This window comes from Theropithecus gelada, chromosome 18, assembly GCF_003255815.1.
Source record: "Theropithecus gelada isolate Dixy chromosome 18, Tgel_1.0, whole genome shotgun sequence".
Lineage (NCBI taxonomy): Eukaryota > Metazoa > Chordata > Mammalia > Primates > Cercopithecidae > Theropithecus > Theropithecus gelada.
The window spans coordinates 23,442,446-23,456,119 of NC_037686.1; the positions used below are offsets into that span (position 1 = coordinate 23,442,446).

Genomic DNA, 13,674 nt, shown 5'->3' on the forward strand with positions numbered 1-13,674 from the left:
GGCTACATGAGAGATGTTAAAAATTTAGCTAATGAGGAAGCTCAGAGAAGAGAGAACTAAAGTGGATTCAAAACACATTTACAGGTAAATCAAAACTTGTCAGTTATACCTCTGACAAATAAGAACTGAGGAAGAGATTTTCCTAAAAGAAACATTTTCTTAAAGTGAGCATTAGGTTAATTTGGAAAACTCCTTCGTCACACTTTTTATGACCTTACAAATATACTCCCACAAACAAGCAATTACCTGACCAGACTAATTCAGAGCAAAAAGAGGTTGACTCTGGTCCACAGCATAAGTAAAACGTTTAGAAAGATGTTCATCTACATTTACCCTTCTGAAGTCTGGGTTTAAATCAGCATATGATAAAAATTTTGCAAATCTTTTTACAGAAGTAATTCCAGGGATCAGAGAAGCATGGTGAACCATGTTACACACCATCTAAAAGGAAATTGGGTCAACAGTTCCTTTTACTAATTATTCAGGTACAGACTGTTCTCTACAGATGCACAATGATTACATTTTGTTACATTTCTGGATATTTTCATATGATGATCCTAAATGGAAGAGTTGTATGATTTCAATTACTTTGAATAACAAAAAGTGATAGATCATTATTTTTGCAAGCCATTTCAAGATGTATGTGTAACTTTGGGTTGTTTTGTTTTGTTTTGTTTTGTTTTTTGAAACAGAGTCTCGCTCTGTCACCTAGGCTGGAGTGCAGTGGTGCGTTCTCGGCTCACTGCAATCTCCGCCTCCAGGGTTCAAGAGATTCTCCTGCCTCCGCCTCCCAGGATTACCCTTCTGGGATTACAGGCTCAAACCACCATGCCTAGCTAATTTTTTATATTTTTAGTAGAGACGGGGTTTCACCCTATTGGCCAGGCTGGTCTCAAACTCCTGACCTCAGGCAATCCACCCGCCTCAGACTCCCAAAGTGCTGAGATTACAGGCATGAGCCACCATGCCCAGCCCAAGATGTATATATAATTTTGTTAATGCATGATTTGTGAAACTATGATCTCAATGCATGAATTTCTGGATATTCAAGAATAATTAAATACCAAAAAGTAGTAATGTCTGAGATATAAGATATATTACGTGTTTCCCATCAAAACAAACTAAAGCCAGTGAAGGCTTGCCAGTGAAAGCAAAGTTAATTAACATTCTCTACTTAATAGACAATAAAAGTTCTGTAGATAACGAGCTCTAGAAACATCATGGAAACCTCTGAAGACACTGCTCATTGGAATAAATACTCATTCTTATTGCTTCACTCCTTATGTGACAACATGACATGGTACAATTTCCGCCAAAGAGAGGAATGGTTTCTTTAGCTTTTTCAACCTGTGATGTGTTGTACCCACTTTTCAACTCATATATTTTCAACAAGGCACATTAATGGAAGCACAATCTACAGACAAAATGAAGATCCCTTTTAGTGATTATGATAGTGTTATAATTCTTATCTTTATTTCAACCTCTTGAGTAAGATCCAGTTTCAGGTTGGGCTTAGGTTTCCAAAGACATTATCCAGAGAGTAATAACATAACTAACCACTCACCAGAAAACACGGGAAAATTTTTCCTTCTTCCCTTTTCCAAACATAAATGAGAAGAAAAGAGAAAGAACTGCTAAGTCCAGAGGTTCTACCCAAATGCACGTCCCAGCAGGACTAACCTGCAGATTACTTTCCTAACACCATATAAATGTGGCCCGAATACAAGGGTGCTTTATTACCATACGGAGGTCCCCAGTCTTCCAAAGGAAAGGGAGTGTTGGCTTAACGTAGTGCTGTCAAGGGCACTTGGAAAGATGAGAGATCTCCAAATGCCTATGGACAGCATGATGAGATTTGTCACTGCGTTCTACAGTCCTCCTCTACAGGGACAAGAAATGGAATCAGCCTGCATCAGACCAATGTGCCATATGACGCTCCTATCAAGGCTGCGTTTGCTCTTAATATACTACCTGACCAAAAATCCTTAGATGGCATTTCAAAATACAAAAGTGAATTGCCAGTGAAATCCTCAACCTGTGTTCAGGTAAGCTAACAGTGGAATGATCATTACCATTTTTAAGCACTAATTAATTAAAATTGTTAACAAACTGGAGTTTTAGAAAATGCAAATCATAACAAAGTGAATCATATCTAGAATTTAGTCCACAATGCAACTTAATAGGTATGCTTACAAATATAATTCACTGGTTATCATTTTTAAAAATCTCCTTTGCCTTCATCACAATAACACTCTGAAGAGTTGCAATATATTAAATGATGGGGAAGAAAAAATCTAAAAGCATATTGTTTGTCTCTTCTTCCCTGCCTCGAAGTTTAGAATGCTATTATTCATAAAGGCCAGCTTTGTTCACATTATTTTTCAAATAACTTTCTTTTTTAATTATTAAAAAGTATTCTCATTAAAAAACAAAATCAGAAAATATAATATATAAAGATGCAATGAAGAAAAAATAAAAATACATCTATAATCCCCTCATTCAAAAAATAAGTTCTAGTATATTATGGGGTTTGTCCATACTTATATATGTCCTCACATTTTATTATAAGAAAAAAGCACCCATATACATCCACATGAACCCAAACTCTCACCACTGTTAAACAAATTCAAACACTAAATTCAGAAAGGTAACCAACATTTTGGTCACTGAATTCTGCATTATATAAATCACTGACAAATTCAATAGTACTCAGCTCAGATTTTATCACATTTATTTGTTAACTAGTCTAGTCACAGAGAAATCGCCTCCTCACTCAGAAAAGACCTTGTCCTGTGTCTCAGTTTTCTCATGTTGGAAAGGATTCAGTAGTAGTTCACTTTTTGATCTTAGTCAAAAAGTGCATAAAATATGATATATAGAATTTAGCGGGAACTCTACAAAGAACACCAAATCTGGTCTTTTGAAATTTTCCTTCCTAGTGGAAGCAGATTTTAAGGGTTCCCTAATTATTTCCCTGTTACCATCAACACTCATCAGATTTGTCACAAATACCATTTAAGATATATGGTATCACTCAGAGATGAGCAACTTTTCTTTTTTTCTGTAAAGAACAAGAAAATATTTTTGACTTTGTGGCCGTACAGTCTCTGTCCATATCAACTCTGTTGTTACAACACAAAAGCAGCCATTCACAATGCATGAACAAATGGGCATGGCTGTGTTCCAATAAAACTTTATTTACAACGGCTTTATTTCAAAAACAAGACTTTTCTGGAAATGAAGGGTGGTAACGGTCGTGGTTGCACAACAATGTGAATGTATTTAGTACCACTGATTTGTACACTTGAAAATAGTTGAAATGATAGATTTTATGTTATGTATATTTTACCACAATTTAAAAAGTAACAAAAACAAAATTTTGCTCACTTGATATTTTTTCTAACTCCTAGACTACACAATCCTTTCTGCTTAAAATACTCTGTGATTGGTTGGGTGCAGTGACTCACTCCTGTAATCCCAGAACTTTGGGAGGCCGAGGCGGGTGGATCGCCTGAGGTCGGGAGTTAGAGACCATCCTGGTCAACATGGCTAAACCCCGTCTCTACTAAAAGTACAAAAATTAGTCGTGCGTGGTGGCGCGTGCCTGTAATCCCAGCTACTCAGGACGCTGAGGCAGGAGAATCACTTGAACCCGGGAGGCGGAGGTTGCAGTGAGCCGAGGTCGTGCCATTGCACTCTAGCTTGGGCAACAGCGCTAGACTCCATCAGAAGAAAAGAAAGAAAGAAGAGCAAAGAAAGAAAGAAGAAAGAAAGAGAGAGAGACAAAGGGGAGGAAGGGAAGGGGAGGGAGGGAGAGAGGGAAGGAAGGAAGGGAGAGAGGGAGGGAGGGAGGGAAGGGAGAGAGGGAGGGAGGGAGGGAAGGGATGGAGGGAGGGAGGAAGGAAGGAAGGAAGGAAGGAAGGAAGGAAGGAAGGAAGGAAGGAAGGAAGGAAGGAAATTCCTTTGTACTACTCGGGAGACTGAGGCAGGAGAATTGCTTGAACCCGAGAGGCAGAGGTTGCAGTGAGCCGAGATCGCACCACCGCTCTGCAGTCTGGACGACAGACCAAGACCCCAATTCAAAAAAAGCAAAAAACAAAAACACTCTGTGATTAAGTGGTTTCTAAAACCTGATGTGTAATACTTCAAAGATAAAATTGCTCTTCCACCAAACCTTTCTTTCAATATTTCTGAAACTGTAAAAAGTACTTTAAATTCTAATGTTATAAGCAAAGTAGCTAAAATGGGGCTGGTAATTTTTCCCCTCTGCTTTATCCTGAGTTAGAGTCGAAATATTTAAGCACCTCCGACTATGTAACAGCAAGCAGGTTCACCACACTGGGGAAAATGTCTTGAGTAATGAAAAGAGCACCAAGATAATCTACCTTATTAGGCAATCTAGGCTTTTTTGAAAGTTATAAATGAAAAGAAATACAGCATAAAAGATGTCATTTGAATATTAGTGGAGTAATTTTGCAATGCATTATTTATATATTTCAAATATCCAAAGCACCATACAACTGTTCAACTTTATTTCTTTTTTTTTTTTAATTCAAAGCCTACATTCGTAGTTGCTTAATGGGATGTTTTTCTTTTCTTCATATTTTTAGTGCCTTTCAATAAAATATATCATTTCTTAACATCTACATTTTGCTTAACTTTAGATCTACCCACACATACTCAGGCTGAAAATAAATGCTCTTTTACAAGTTAGATTTTGGGGGATTTTGTATGTTTTGCTTTGCTTTTCGGTTTTCATTGTAACCATAGTCAACTAGATTCAGCCATAAGACATCAACACTGACAAAGTGTAGTCCGGACTAGCTTTTGCACTTCCACATCATGATTAATTTACTATTCATCTGGTACCTTCCTATTAAACTTTGTCTTTAGCCTGTGAACTTTTCTTTCAGCTTCCAACAAAGGATTTCATTGCTTTAGGAATTGAGGTGTGGCTAAGTTTTTACCTGGGAGCAAAGGTGATGCAAGCGTTTCTGGTGAGACCTACCCTTGGTTTAGGGTGGGGAGGGACCGCATAACAGACCATCTGTAGACTCCTTCAGAAGGCAGCAGAGACGAGACGCCACTGACGGCTTTTCTTAGCCATCATCTGCAGACGGCTGGCAGGATAGAAGCAGCGGCTCACTTGGACTTGTTCACCAGGGAAATCAGAGACAATGATGGGGCTCTTGCCCACAACCACAGGGGCTCTGGCCATCTTCATGGTAAGTCCTGTATTTTCCTAATAATCACAAACTTCCCTGCTTCATCTCTTGTTAAAGAATATTATATTTGATTGCTCAATCTTTATTATAAGTTCTAAAAGGAGAGCAGTGCAAATCCACACTTTAAAATGAAATTGTGAAGATTACCAATTTCCTTCTTTTGTTGTTTTCTGTCTATGTTGTATTTTACATAGAAAAATAAACCAGAAAGAAATGAGTTTTAAAAACCGTTTGGAATTTCTTTTTAGTTAATGAATTAAGTAATCTTAATCACAGGTTATATTTTCCACAACATTTTCACTTTCTTTAAAGTTATGCTTTTATTAGCTTTTCTAACCCACAAACAAGAACACAGGAGCCACTTCTGTTTCCCAAGATTACATGTCTCTTAGCATATAGCTAAGAACTCTACACGCCTGGGCTTGATACCTGACATGCTTTTAAAAGTAAAAAATCGCAGAATTAAAATCAAAGCAGTGTTTGACTCTAGAGAAGTTGGGAGGATTATTAAGTAAGTATTTATGTTTAGCTATTATGTGCCAAAAGAAAATGTCAGCCTTTGGGAGTGGGGGTAAAGACATAGAACATTTTAAAGCCGTTTTTTCAGAAGAGAAATACTTCTGTTGATTGAGAAAGTTGTACATAGTATTATCTAAAAGAGAAACGGAATGTTACAGACTATTTAAAACCTGGATGTTACAGTTTAACTTACTCCTTAACTGTGTTCTTATAGCAAAAAAAAAAAAAAAAAAAAAAAGTCACAATATTATCTGTTATATGGAGATATCAAAGTAGTTAAACATACCTTAAAAATGAACATCAAAACAATTTCTAATGCTAATTCTAATGGTTTCTATGATAAGCTGGGTTGGCCTAGGCATCAATTTACCTCATTTCTTCATCTAAAAACATTGAGAGAAATGGACTTCAAGAAGTCACACGGAGCTAGATCTCGGGAAAGGGCTTTCTTAGCTCTCCCTGAGATGATTATTATTATTATTTTCTTTCTTTTTTTTTTTTTTTTTTGAGACAAGGTCTGGCTCTGTCACCCAGGCTGGAGTGCAGTGGTGCGATCTCAGCTCACTACAATCTCCACCTCCAGGGTTCAAGCTATTCTCGTGCCTCAGCCTCCTAAGTAGCTGAGATTACAGGTGTGCACCACCACAACCAGCTAATTTGTTTGTATTTTTAGTAGAGATGGGGTTTTGCCATGTTGACCAGTCTAGTCCCAAACTCCTGGCCTCAATGAATCCACCCACCTCGGCCTCCCAAAATGCTGGGATTACAGGTGTGAGCCTCTGCACCTAGCCTCTAAAATTCTATTTCTATTACAACAATGTAACTGTTTTCAGTACCTGATGAGTTTATTTGAAAGGAGGATGTTGTTCAAGAGAAATGTGACAGTTGTATGACTTTCCCACCTTTCCAGATGAGAAATGTCGGGGCTGCACTCCAGGTAGTCTGATAACCCCTATGTCCAAGCCAGTGGCAAAGCTCGGGAAGTTAGGGGCCATGCAGCATGGGCTGTCGGGATAGTGTTGCCATGAGGACATAGGATTGGGCCACCACAAGCTAAGGAGGCCTCTTTTTTTTCTGCTTTGACATATAGGCCACTCTCAATTACCCCTCTGATTCTGGAGTGACTGTGACATCCTTATATTGAGGCTAATTTTTATTTTTATATTCCCAATGCTTATTATATCTATCTTAGAGTGGACATGCAATTGTTTGAAGAATGAACAAGTGAATGATTTAATGAACCCTATCTAAACAATAAACCTCCCCCACAATGTCCCTATAATTCTAGTCATAAAGGAAACTATGAAATGACATACACTTGGCTCCACTCAGGAAAATTTTACATACACATACACGCTATTTAACCAACAATATCACTTCATACATAATTGTTCAACTGAGTGGTCTCGACCTACTCTGTCCAATATGGCCCACTAGCCACATGTGGTTTTAAACCACTTGAAATGTGGTTGGTCTGAATTGAGGTGTGCTGTTTAACACAAAATATACATCATAATTGGAAGAAGATTTTGAATGAACAAAAGAATGTAAAATATATCATTAGTAACTTTTTATGTTGATTACATGTTGAAATGGTAGTATTTTGGATGCATTAGATTAAATATATTGTTAAAGTGCATTTCACCTTTTAAAAATGTTTTAAATGTGACTAAATTTTTAAATTATATGTGGCTCGCATTTGTGATTCTTATCTTTCTATTGGACAGTACTGGTCTACTATTAATGCTATTGATAGAAGGCAGTGTCAGTTAGGAGTGAGGCAATCAAGTCCTTATGGATTCAGTGAAATTTGAGCTGATTTGGGATAAGTATACACGCGCAGGCCAAAAGGAGATCTCGTGGGTTGTCAGAAGAGTATAATCAAGGCAGGCACAGTTAGGACATTTGCCTAGGGGAAATGGACACACCGGTTTGACTAGAATGACAGTTTGCTTTGGAGAATCTGGACATGAATTGGAAAGGCAGCTGAGGATTAGATTGAAAGGTGCATTCTGTGAAGGCTCGTGGAAACCTTTTACAAGTAGGGAGCCACCCAGAGTTTTGAAACAATGTGGTTATGGGGGGGAAAAGCAATGTTTTCTAAAGCATTCTCAAGTGGGAATGCTCATCTTTTGTTGTTGCAGGTGGGGTCTGAAAGTTGGCAGATGTGTTTAAAGGTTTTGTAATAATTCACCATCCATACATGGGTGGCCTAGAACAGTGAGAAATAATAGCAAAGTCATAGACTTAAATCTCTGGCTATGCCACTGACTCACTATAGGCTTTGTTTCCTCAACTGTCAAATAAGAATCATACCCCACCCCCTGCCTAATGAAAGTGGCCATAGTGAGAATAAAACAGCAGCGCATGCAAAACAATTTAAAAGTGCTGTGAGAAAGATGAAGTGGTTTGTACCCTCTAATTTTTATCATTTGTACTATTTTTAGTAATGGGGTAATTCTTGATATCTTCTTCATATTGTGTCTTACTATCTTAAATAACCATGGATACCAGTGTTACTAAGTCAAGAAAGGGCCTACATTTGTCTTCAGCTAAAGAGTATATCAAAAACAGTTGTCACATCAAATTTTAAATTGACAGGAAAAAATAAAAGCTATATTTGGGAGGAGAAGGCATGGGGAATAACTGTCTACGTTGAAAAAAATGCAGTATTTATCAGTTTCTTGTGCTTGTTTGATCCATTTTATGCAATGTAAAATAAACGTTTTTGAGGAAAGGACTCGTGGTTGAAAATGCTTATCTTCAGAGATTTAATCTTTCGAAAACAAAAATTATTTTCAAAGGAAACCATTGTGTTTCATAGTTCACGAAATCCAGAACAGTTTGTCATCCAACACTTCTATGAGCATTTGAACAATTTGCTATATAACTTCATGTTACTATATTAGGTAAAGCTTTCCTCACTAAAAATTAATAGAGATGTTTGAAATCTAAAGATTTTTAGAGTACAATTTTTTTTAAAGAAGTTGGTGGTAGGAAAAAAAAGAGAGAAGTAGTTTAAATACCAAGTTTGAGTTAGCAAGTGTTCTAAATAGAGCACAACTATCTTCAACCACTTTGTTTTCTATAAAATATCTAAAAAAGAAAATCTTTAGAAAAAGAATTTTAGGCTAAATGGCCCAAATGTTTAACAAAATGAAAAATCTCTGAGGTATCTCTTCTTCTGATTGACCCAGTTTCCAGCACTGCTAATACATAGAAAAATAAATGTCCTACTGAACCTCTCAAAAAGTTAATATTCTAAAATCAGAATAACCTTGCCAAGTGGTTCTTCCAGCCCTGCCTACTTGGGCAGAAGTCGGGAAAGATGTAATTACTTCTACCAATTAGCACTCCCTCTTGCTTCATACCTGAAACTGGTTTTCATCTGGAGCTAGAACATTCAGTGCTCATGAGGTTTCTCACAAACCTTTTAGCCTTTGGCTCTTTCTGTCCAGTTAAGAGTCAATCTGGTAGCCTAAGGTGAGGCCTTGCCTTGAGTAGTTCATCATAAGAAAATTACGTAGACAATTGGTTACTATCCATAATCATGAGATGAATATTTGAATCTATCTAATACATACCTTTTTCTTGGAGAGCTGCTGTGCAGCTGGCTAGGTTGTACACTGCACAACTCCAGGAGGTGCATTCACATAAACTACAGTGTGAACAGTGCCCTGGCATTATTCAAGGAGCAACCTACACAGTTGTACAGTGGAGTACTATTTCTTTTCTCTTTCTCATGGTCAAGAAAGAGAACATTCTTATGCACCTTGATAATGAATAATAACTGGTCACTTCATATAAAAATGGCTCTTTTAGGCTGGGTGCAGTGGCTCACACCTGTAATCCCAGCACTTTGGGAGGCCAAGGCAGGCAGATCACGAGGTCAAGAGATTGAGACCATCCTGGCCAACATGGTGAAGCCCCATCTCTACTCAAAATACAAAAATTAGCTGGACTTGGTGGCACACATCTGTAGTCTCAGCTACTCGGGAGGCTGAGGAAGGAGAATCGCTTGAACCCGGGAGGCGGAGGTTGCAGTAAGCTGAGATGGTGCCACTGCACTCCAGCCTTGTGACAGAGCGAGACTCTGTCTCAAAAAAAGCCTTTTATACCTCTTTTTGAAGTTTGGTGACAGAATTGCATTAACATTTCATTAAATGTCAATGTCAATTTAATAAAACTAACTTACTATGGGCTAGGGCTCACCTATGTGCTTTACACCTAATTAATTTATTTAATCCGCACAACAAACCTATAAGGTAAGTAAAATTAATATTCCTGTTGTACAGATGAAGAAACTGAAAGATTAAGGAATGTTCTCAAGTTATATGCTAGTACATGGTTGAGAGTTGGATTTAAATTCAGTGATTCAGAATCCAGTATCCAATTTTATATTATCATACTTGACTGCAGCCTACACAGCATTTCAAATGAGCATTTAAGAATATCCAAGGATATTTATTTTTCTAGCATTCTGTCATGATACAAGGCTTAACTTTCTAAATTAATTGAGTTTACTCTAAAAATCAGTTATTGGAAATTGAATTCTTCACAAATAGTTTCCATGTAATTAGACGTATATCAACTTTGTTCAATTAAGGAATTTGCCTTGATAAACACAACGTTTATCACAATGTTTAGGGTTTTTACATTTTAAATTTCAACATATATAGAAAGCTGTGAGATATTATGAAATATGCTAATATGAATGATATTACTTGCCTGTGTATGGTTCATGACATTTTTCCCAAAAAAGCTTAATAAATACAAAATCATGTTTTAAATTTGACTGATTTATTTGAATTATTTAATTCATTCTACAAATTTCCACAAGAATCCCCATTCTAGAAATCAGAAGCGTAGTCAGGCCCTAGGCCTGGCTGGGATGAGCTCCCTGCATCTAATCCATAGTCTTATGTTCTGTCCCCTGCCACACTAAAGTATGAGATAACCCTAAACAAGATCTCAGCCAAACTAAAGAGCAGGTGCTATTATAGTTGCTTTTTGTTTAATCTAGCTACCCATATCCTCAGATTATATTTATTGTGTACATACCATATTCAATAGGAACCTTAATGATATAACCATATACCTTTTTATTAACAAATAGAGCATATGGATATCAAATTGCTTTATTTCATATATTTTTTAAATTTAATAATTAGATTTGCTTTTGATAATATTTGTAACTCATATCTATACCAAGGCATTAAGGCTATATCAATGCTTTAAAAATCATATAATTAAAATTTACAAAATAACCAGAAAACAAAAATAAACAAAAGTACAGTAATTCTCAAGATAAGGGAGGTTTACTCCACATTGGTATTTCCAATCCAGGCTACCAAAAGAGTCAACTTAGTTCATTCAAATCATCAGAAAACTACGTAAACATTTATTAGCTTGATTTAGTCATTCCACCATTTATACATACCTCAAAACAACATGTACATGATAAATATATACAATTTTGCCAATGAAAAGAAACAGATTTACAAATAAAAACACATAAATTGTTTTTAAAATATCCAAAATTATTATATTAGTAAATTAACTAAAACAAGTAGCCCTTATATAAATATTAATTAACTAAAATAATTTGTTTTTAAAAAAATACTATTGAAAATAATGTAAGGCTGTGATGTCCTCTAAAAATCTAAAGATCATTGCAATATTCAGAAATGTCTCCTGTCACCTACTTCCCAGGAAAACAGAAATGGTACCTTATTGTCTATTAGAAGAATCATTCTCTGTGGGGCTAGTCCAAGCATGATTCATATTTTCGGGATGACTCTCCAGCTTTCCTGTAAAGGGGAGCCTGCCTGGCCCATCCCTCCTCTCACGTGTAGCTGAGTCGTTCTTATTCTCTGAGAAAGGAATTGTGCAGTTACTACCTCGCTGTGGTCTTTTCTACCAAGTAACTCAAGGTATTGCTTTAAAAAAGAGCAACAACGTTGGAAAATCATTTTGAGACATGTTATAACCACAGGTAATGGTTCTTTTCCATGACAAATTTGAACACACACTCTTTGGAATCAAGGTTTCAGCTGGAATGTCTAGAATGGAAGAGTTCTGACTTCTTATGTCTGACATAATTACTCGTTTGGTTCAGACTTGGACTAGTCTATTCATTATAACCCCAGAAAATAAACAGTGTAATAAATCTACATTGTTTCAGGAGCAACCACAGCCTTTGGCCAAATAGAAATCTAAATTGACTGTCATATAATTGTCTTTGTACCATTAGTTTTTGTTTGCTTGTTTTTTTGTTTGTTTGTTTTCTATTTATGACAACTTTCGTTAGAACTTAGCAGTAGTTGGCTCACACCTGTAATCCCAGCACTTTGGGAGGCCAAGGCAGGTGGATCACCTGAGGTCAGGAGTTCGAGACCAGCCTGGCCAACATGGTGAAATCCCGTCTCTACTAAAGACACAAAATTAGCCAGGTGTGGTGGTGTGCCCATGCCTGTAATCCCAGCTACTCGGGAGGCTGAGGCAGGAGAATCCCTTGAACCCGGGAGACGGAAGTTGCAGTGAGTCGAGATCATGCCATTGCACTCCAGCCAGGGCAAAAAGAGCGAAAAAAAGAATTTAGTAGTAGGTACCAGAGGTACATGCTCTGGAGTTAGGCTGCTGCGGTTGCTATCCTATTATGGCTACTAGCTAGGGCAAAGTATTCATTCCCTCACATCTCCAATTCTTCATCCTTATACTATGGATTATAATACTAGAATCTCCTTCAGGTGCCTGCTGTAAGTATTACATGAGGCAATAAGTATAAAGCTCTAGGAAATAGCAGCTGATACCGAAACTACACAAAAAACATTAGCTACTGTTATTACTCTTCCAGTTTTTTTTTCCTTTTATCTGATTTTCCACCATTATTTTTCTACAGATTCATCAGATAATCAGTGGATTAGCAAATACTTGTTAAGTACCTGTGAGGGTTACAAGAAAAAAAAAAAACTAACAGCACTGAATTGGAAAGTTTACAATTCTCCTGGCTTAGCACAGAAATTCTTTCATGCTCATAAAACAAGAAATAATAAACTGTGGTAAACCATCATGGGCTAAATTTCGTTGTACAGAATATGTATTATACAAACTCAGAAAAAGAGACATCAGTAAAGACAGTTTCAGGGAGGTTGTTGAAACTTGATGGATCTGAAAGGATGAGCAATATTTAAGTGGGTGGAGTAGAAAGAGGTAATGCATGCCAGGCAGAACAGAAGATGAAAAATGATGCAGATGAACATCTCATATACTCTTGAGAAGGTGAAGACCCTAGCTTACATGGCTTCGTTTTACTCTCATTTAAATTTTTTTGGACCAATCTGAAAATTAAGTTCAATATTTAAAGTGAAGTAACAGAGCAGAGACGAACAGATCCATGCCTCACTGCAAACAGGGTTTGTGACTGGAATAGCAGATCCTCATCTTTTCTGTTTTGTTCTCTAAACCAGACTGGTTCCATTCCATTCTTTTCACTTGTACAATTAGAGAAAATGTTCCGTAATTGCAGAGGACTAATACAGGATCGCCTTCCTACAAATGAGTTGGGTGGCTGATGGTTTTTAATAATCCCCTGTGGCCCCGTTCTGAAGCATTTCACAATGGTGCTTACCAATGTTTCCCAAAGTGATGACTTTCATAGCTTCTGGGAACTGTATGCAAAGCAGCCAGGTAAGAATTGTCTGGTTACTGCAACTGACTATTAGGCATAGTTTTTGCAAAGTCCAGTAGGTTCTTCTTTATATCATCAAAATTCTGTAGTCAATTAAAAATGTGTTTATATTGACAGTAATATTCCTTTTCCTAGTAGGAACTTACCCTTTGATTATTGTTTCTTGAAACTTACTTCTTTTGAAATAGAAACAAATCACAATATGAACAATGGAATATAATAATCTGGATTATTCATTGT

General features: G+C 36.9%; 1 protein-coding gene across 1 annotated transcript in view; it reads left to right on the plus strand.

The window, feature by feature from the left end:
- The first annotated feature begins 5,063 nt into the window (after positions 1-5,063).
- Positions 5,064-13,674, plus strand: part of DSG3 (desmoglein 3) — a 28,915-nt gene continuing 20,304 nt past the window's right edge. Inside the window, exon 1 of the mRNA XM_025365267.1 lies at positions 5,064-5,225. Within this exon, the coding sequence (XP_025221052.1) occupies positions 5,178-5,225 (48 nt within the window). The 5' untranslated portion in view covers positions 5,064-5,177. The remainder of the gene's footprint in view (positions 5,226-13,674) is intronic.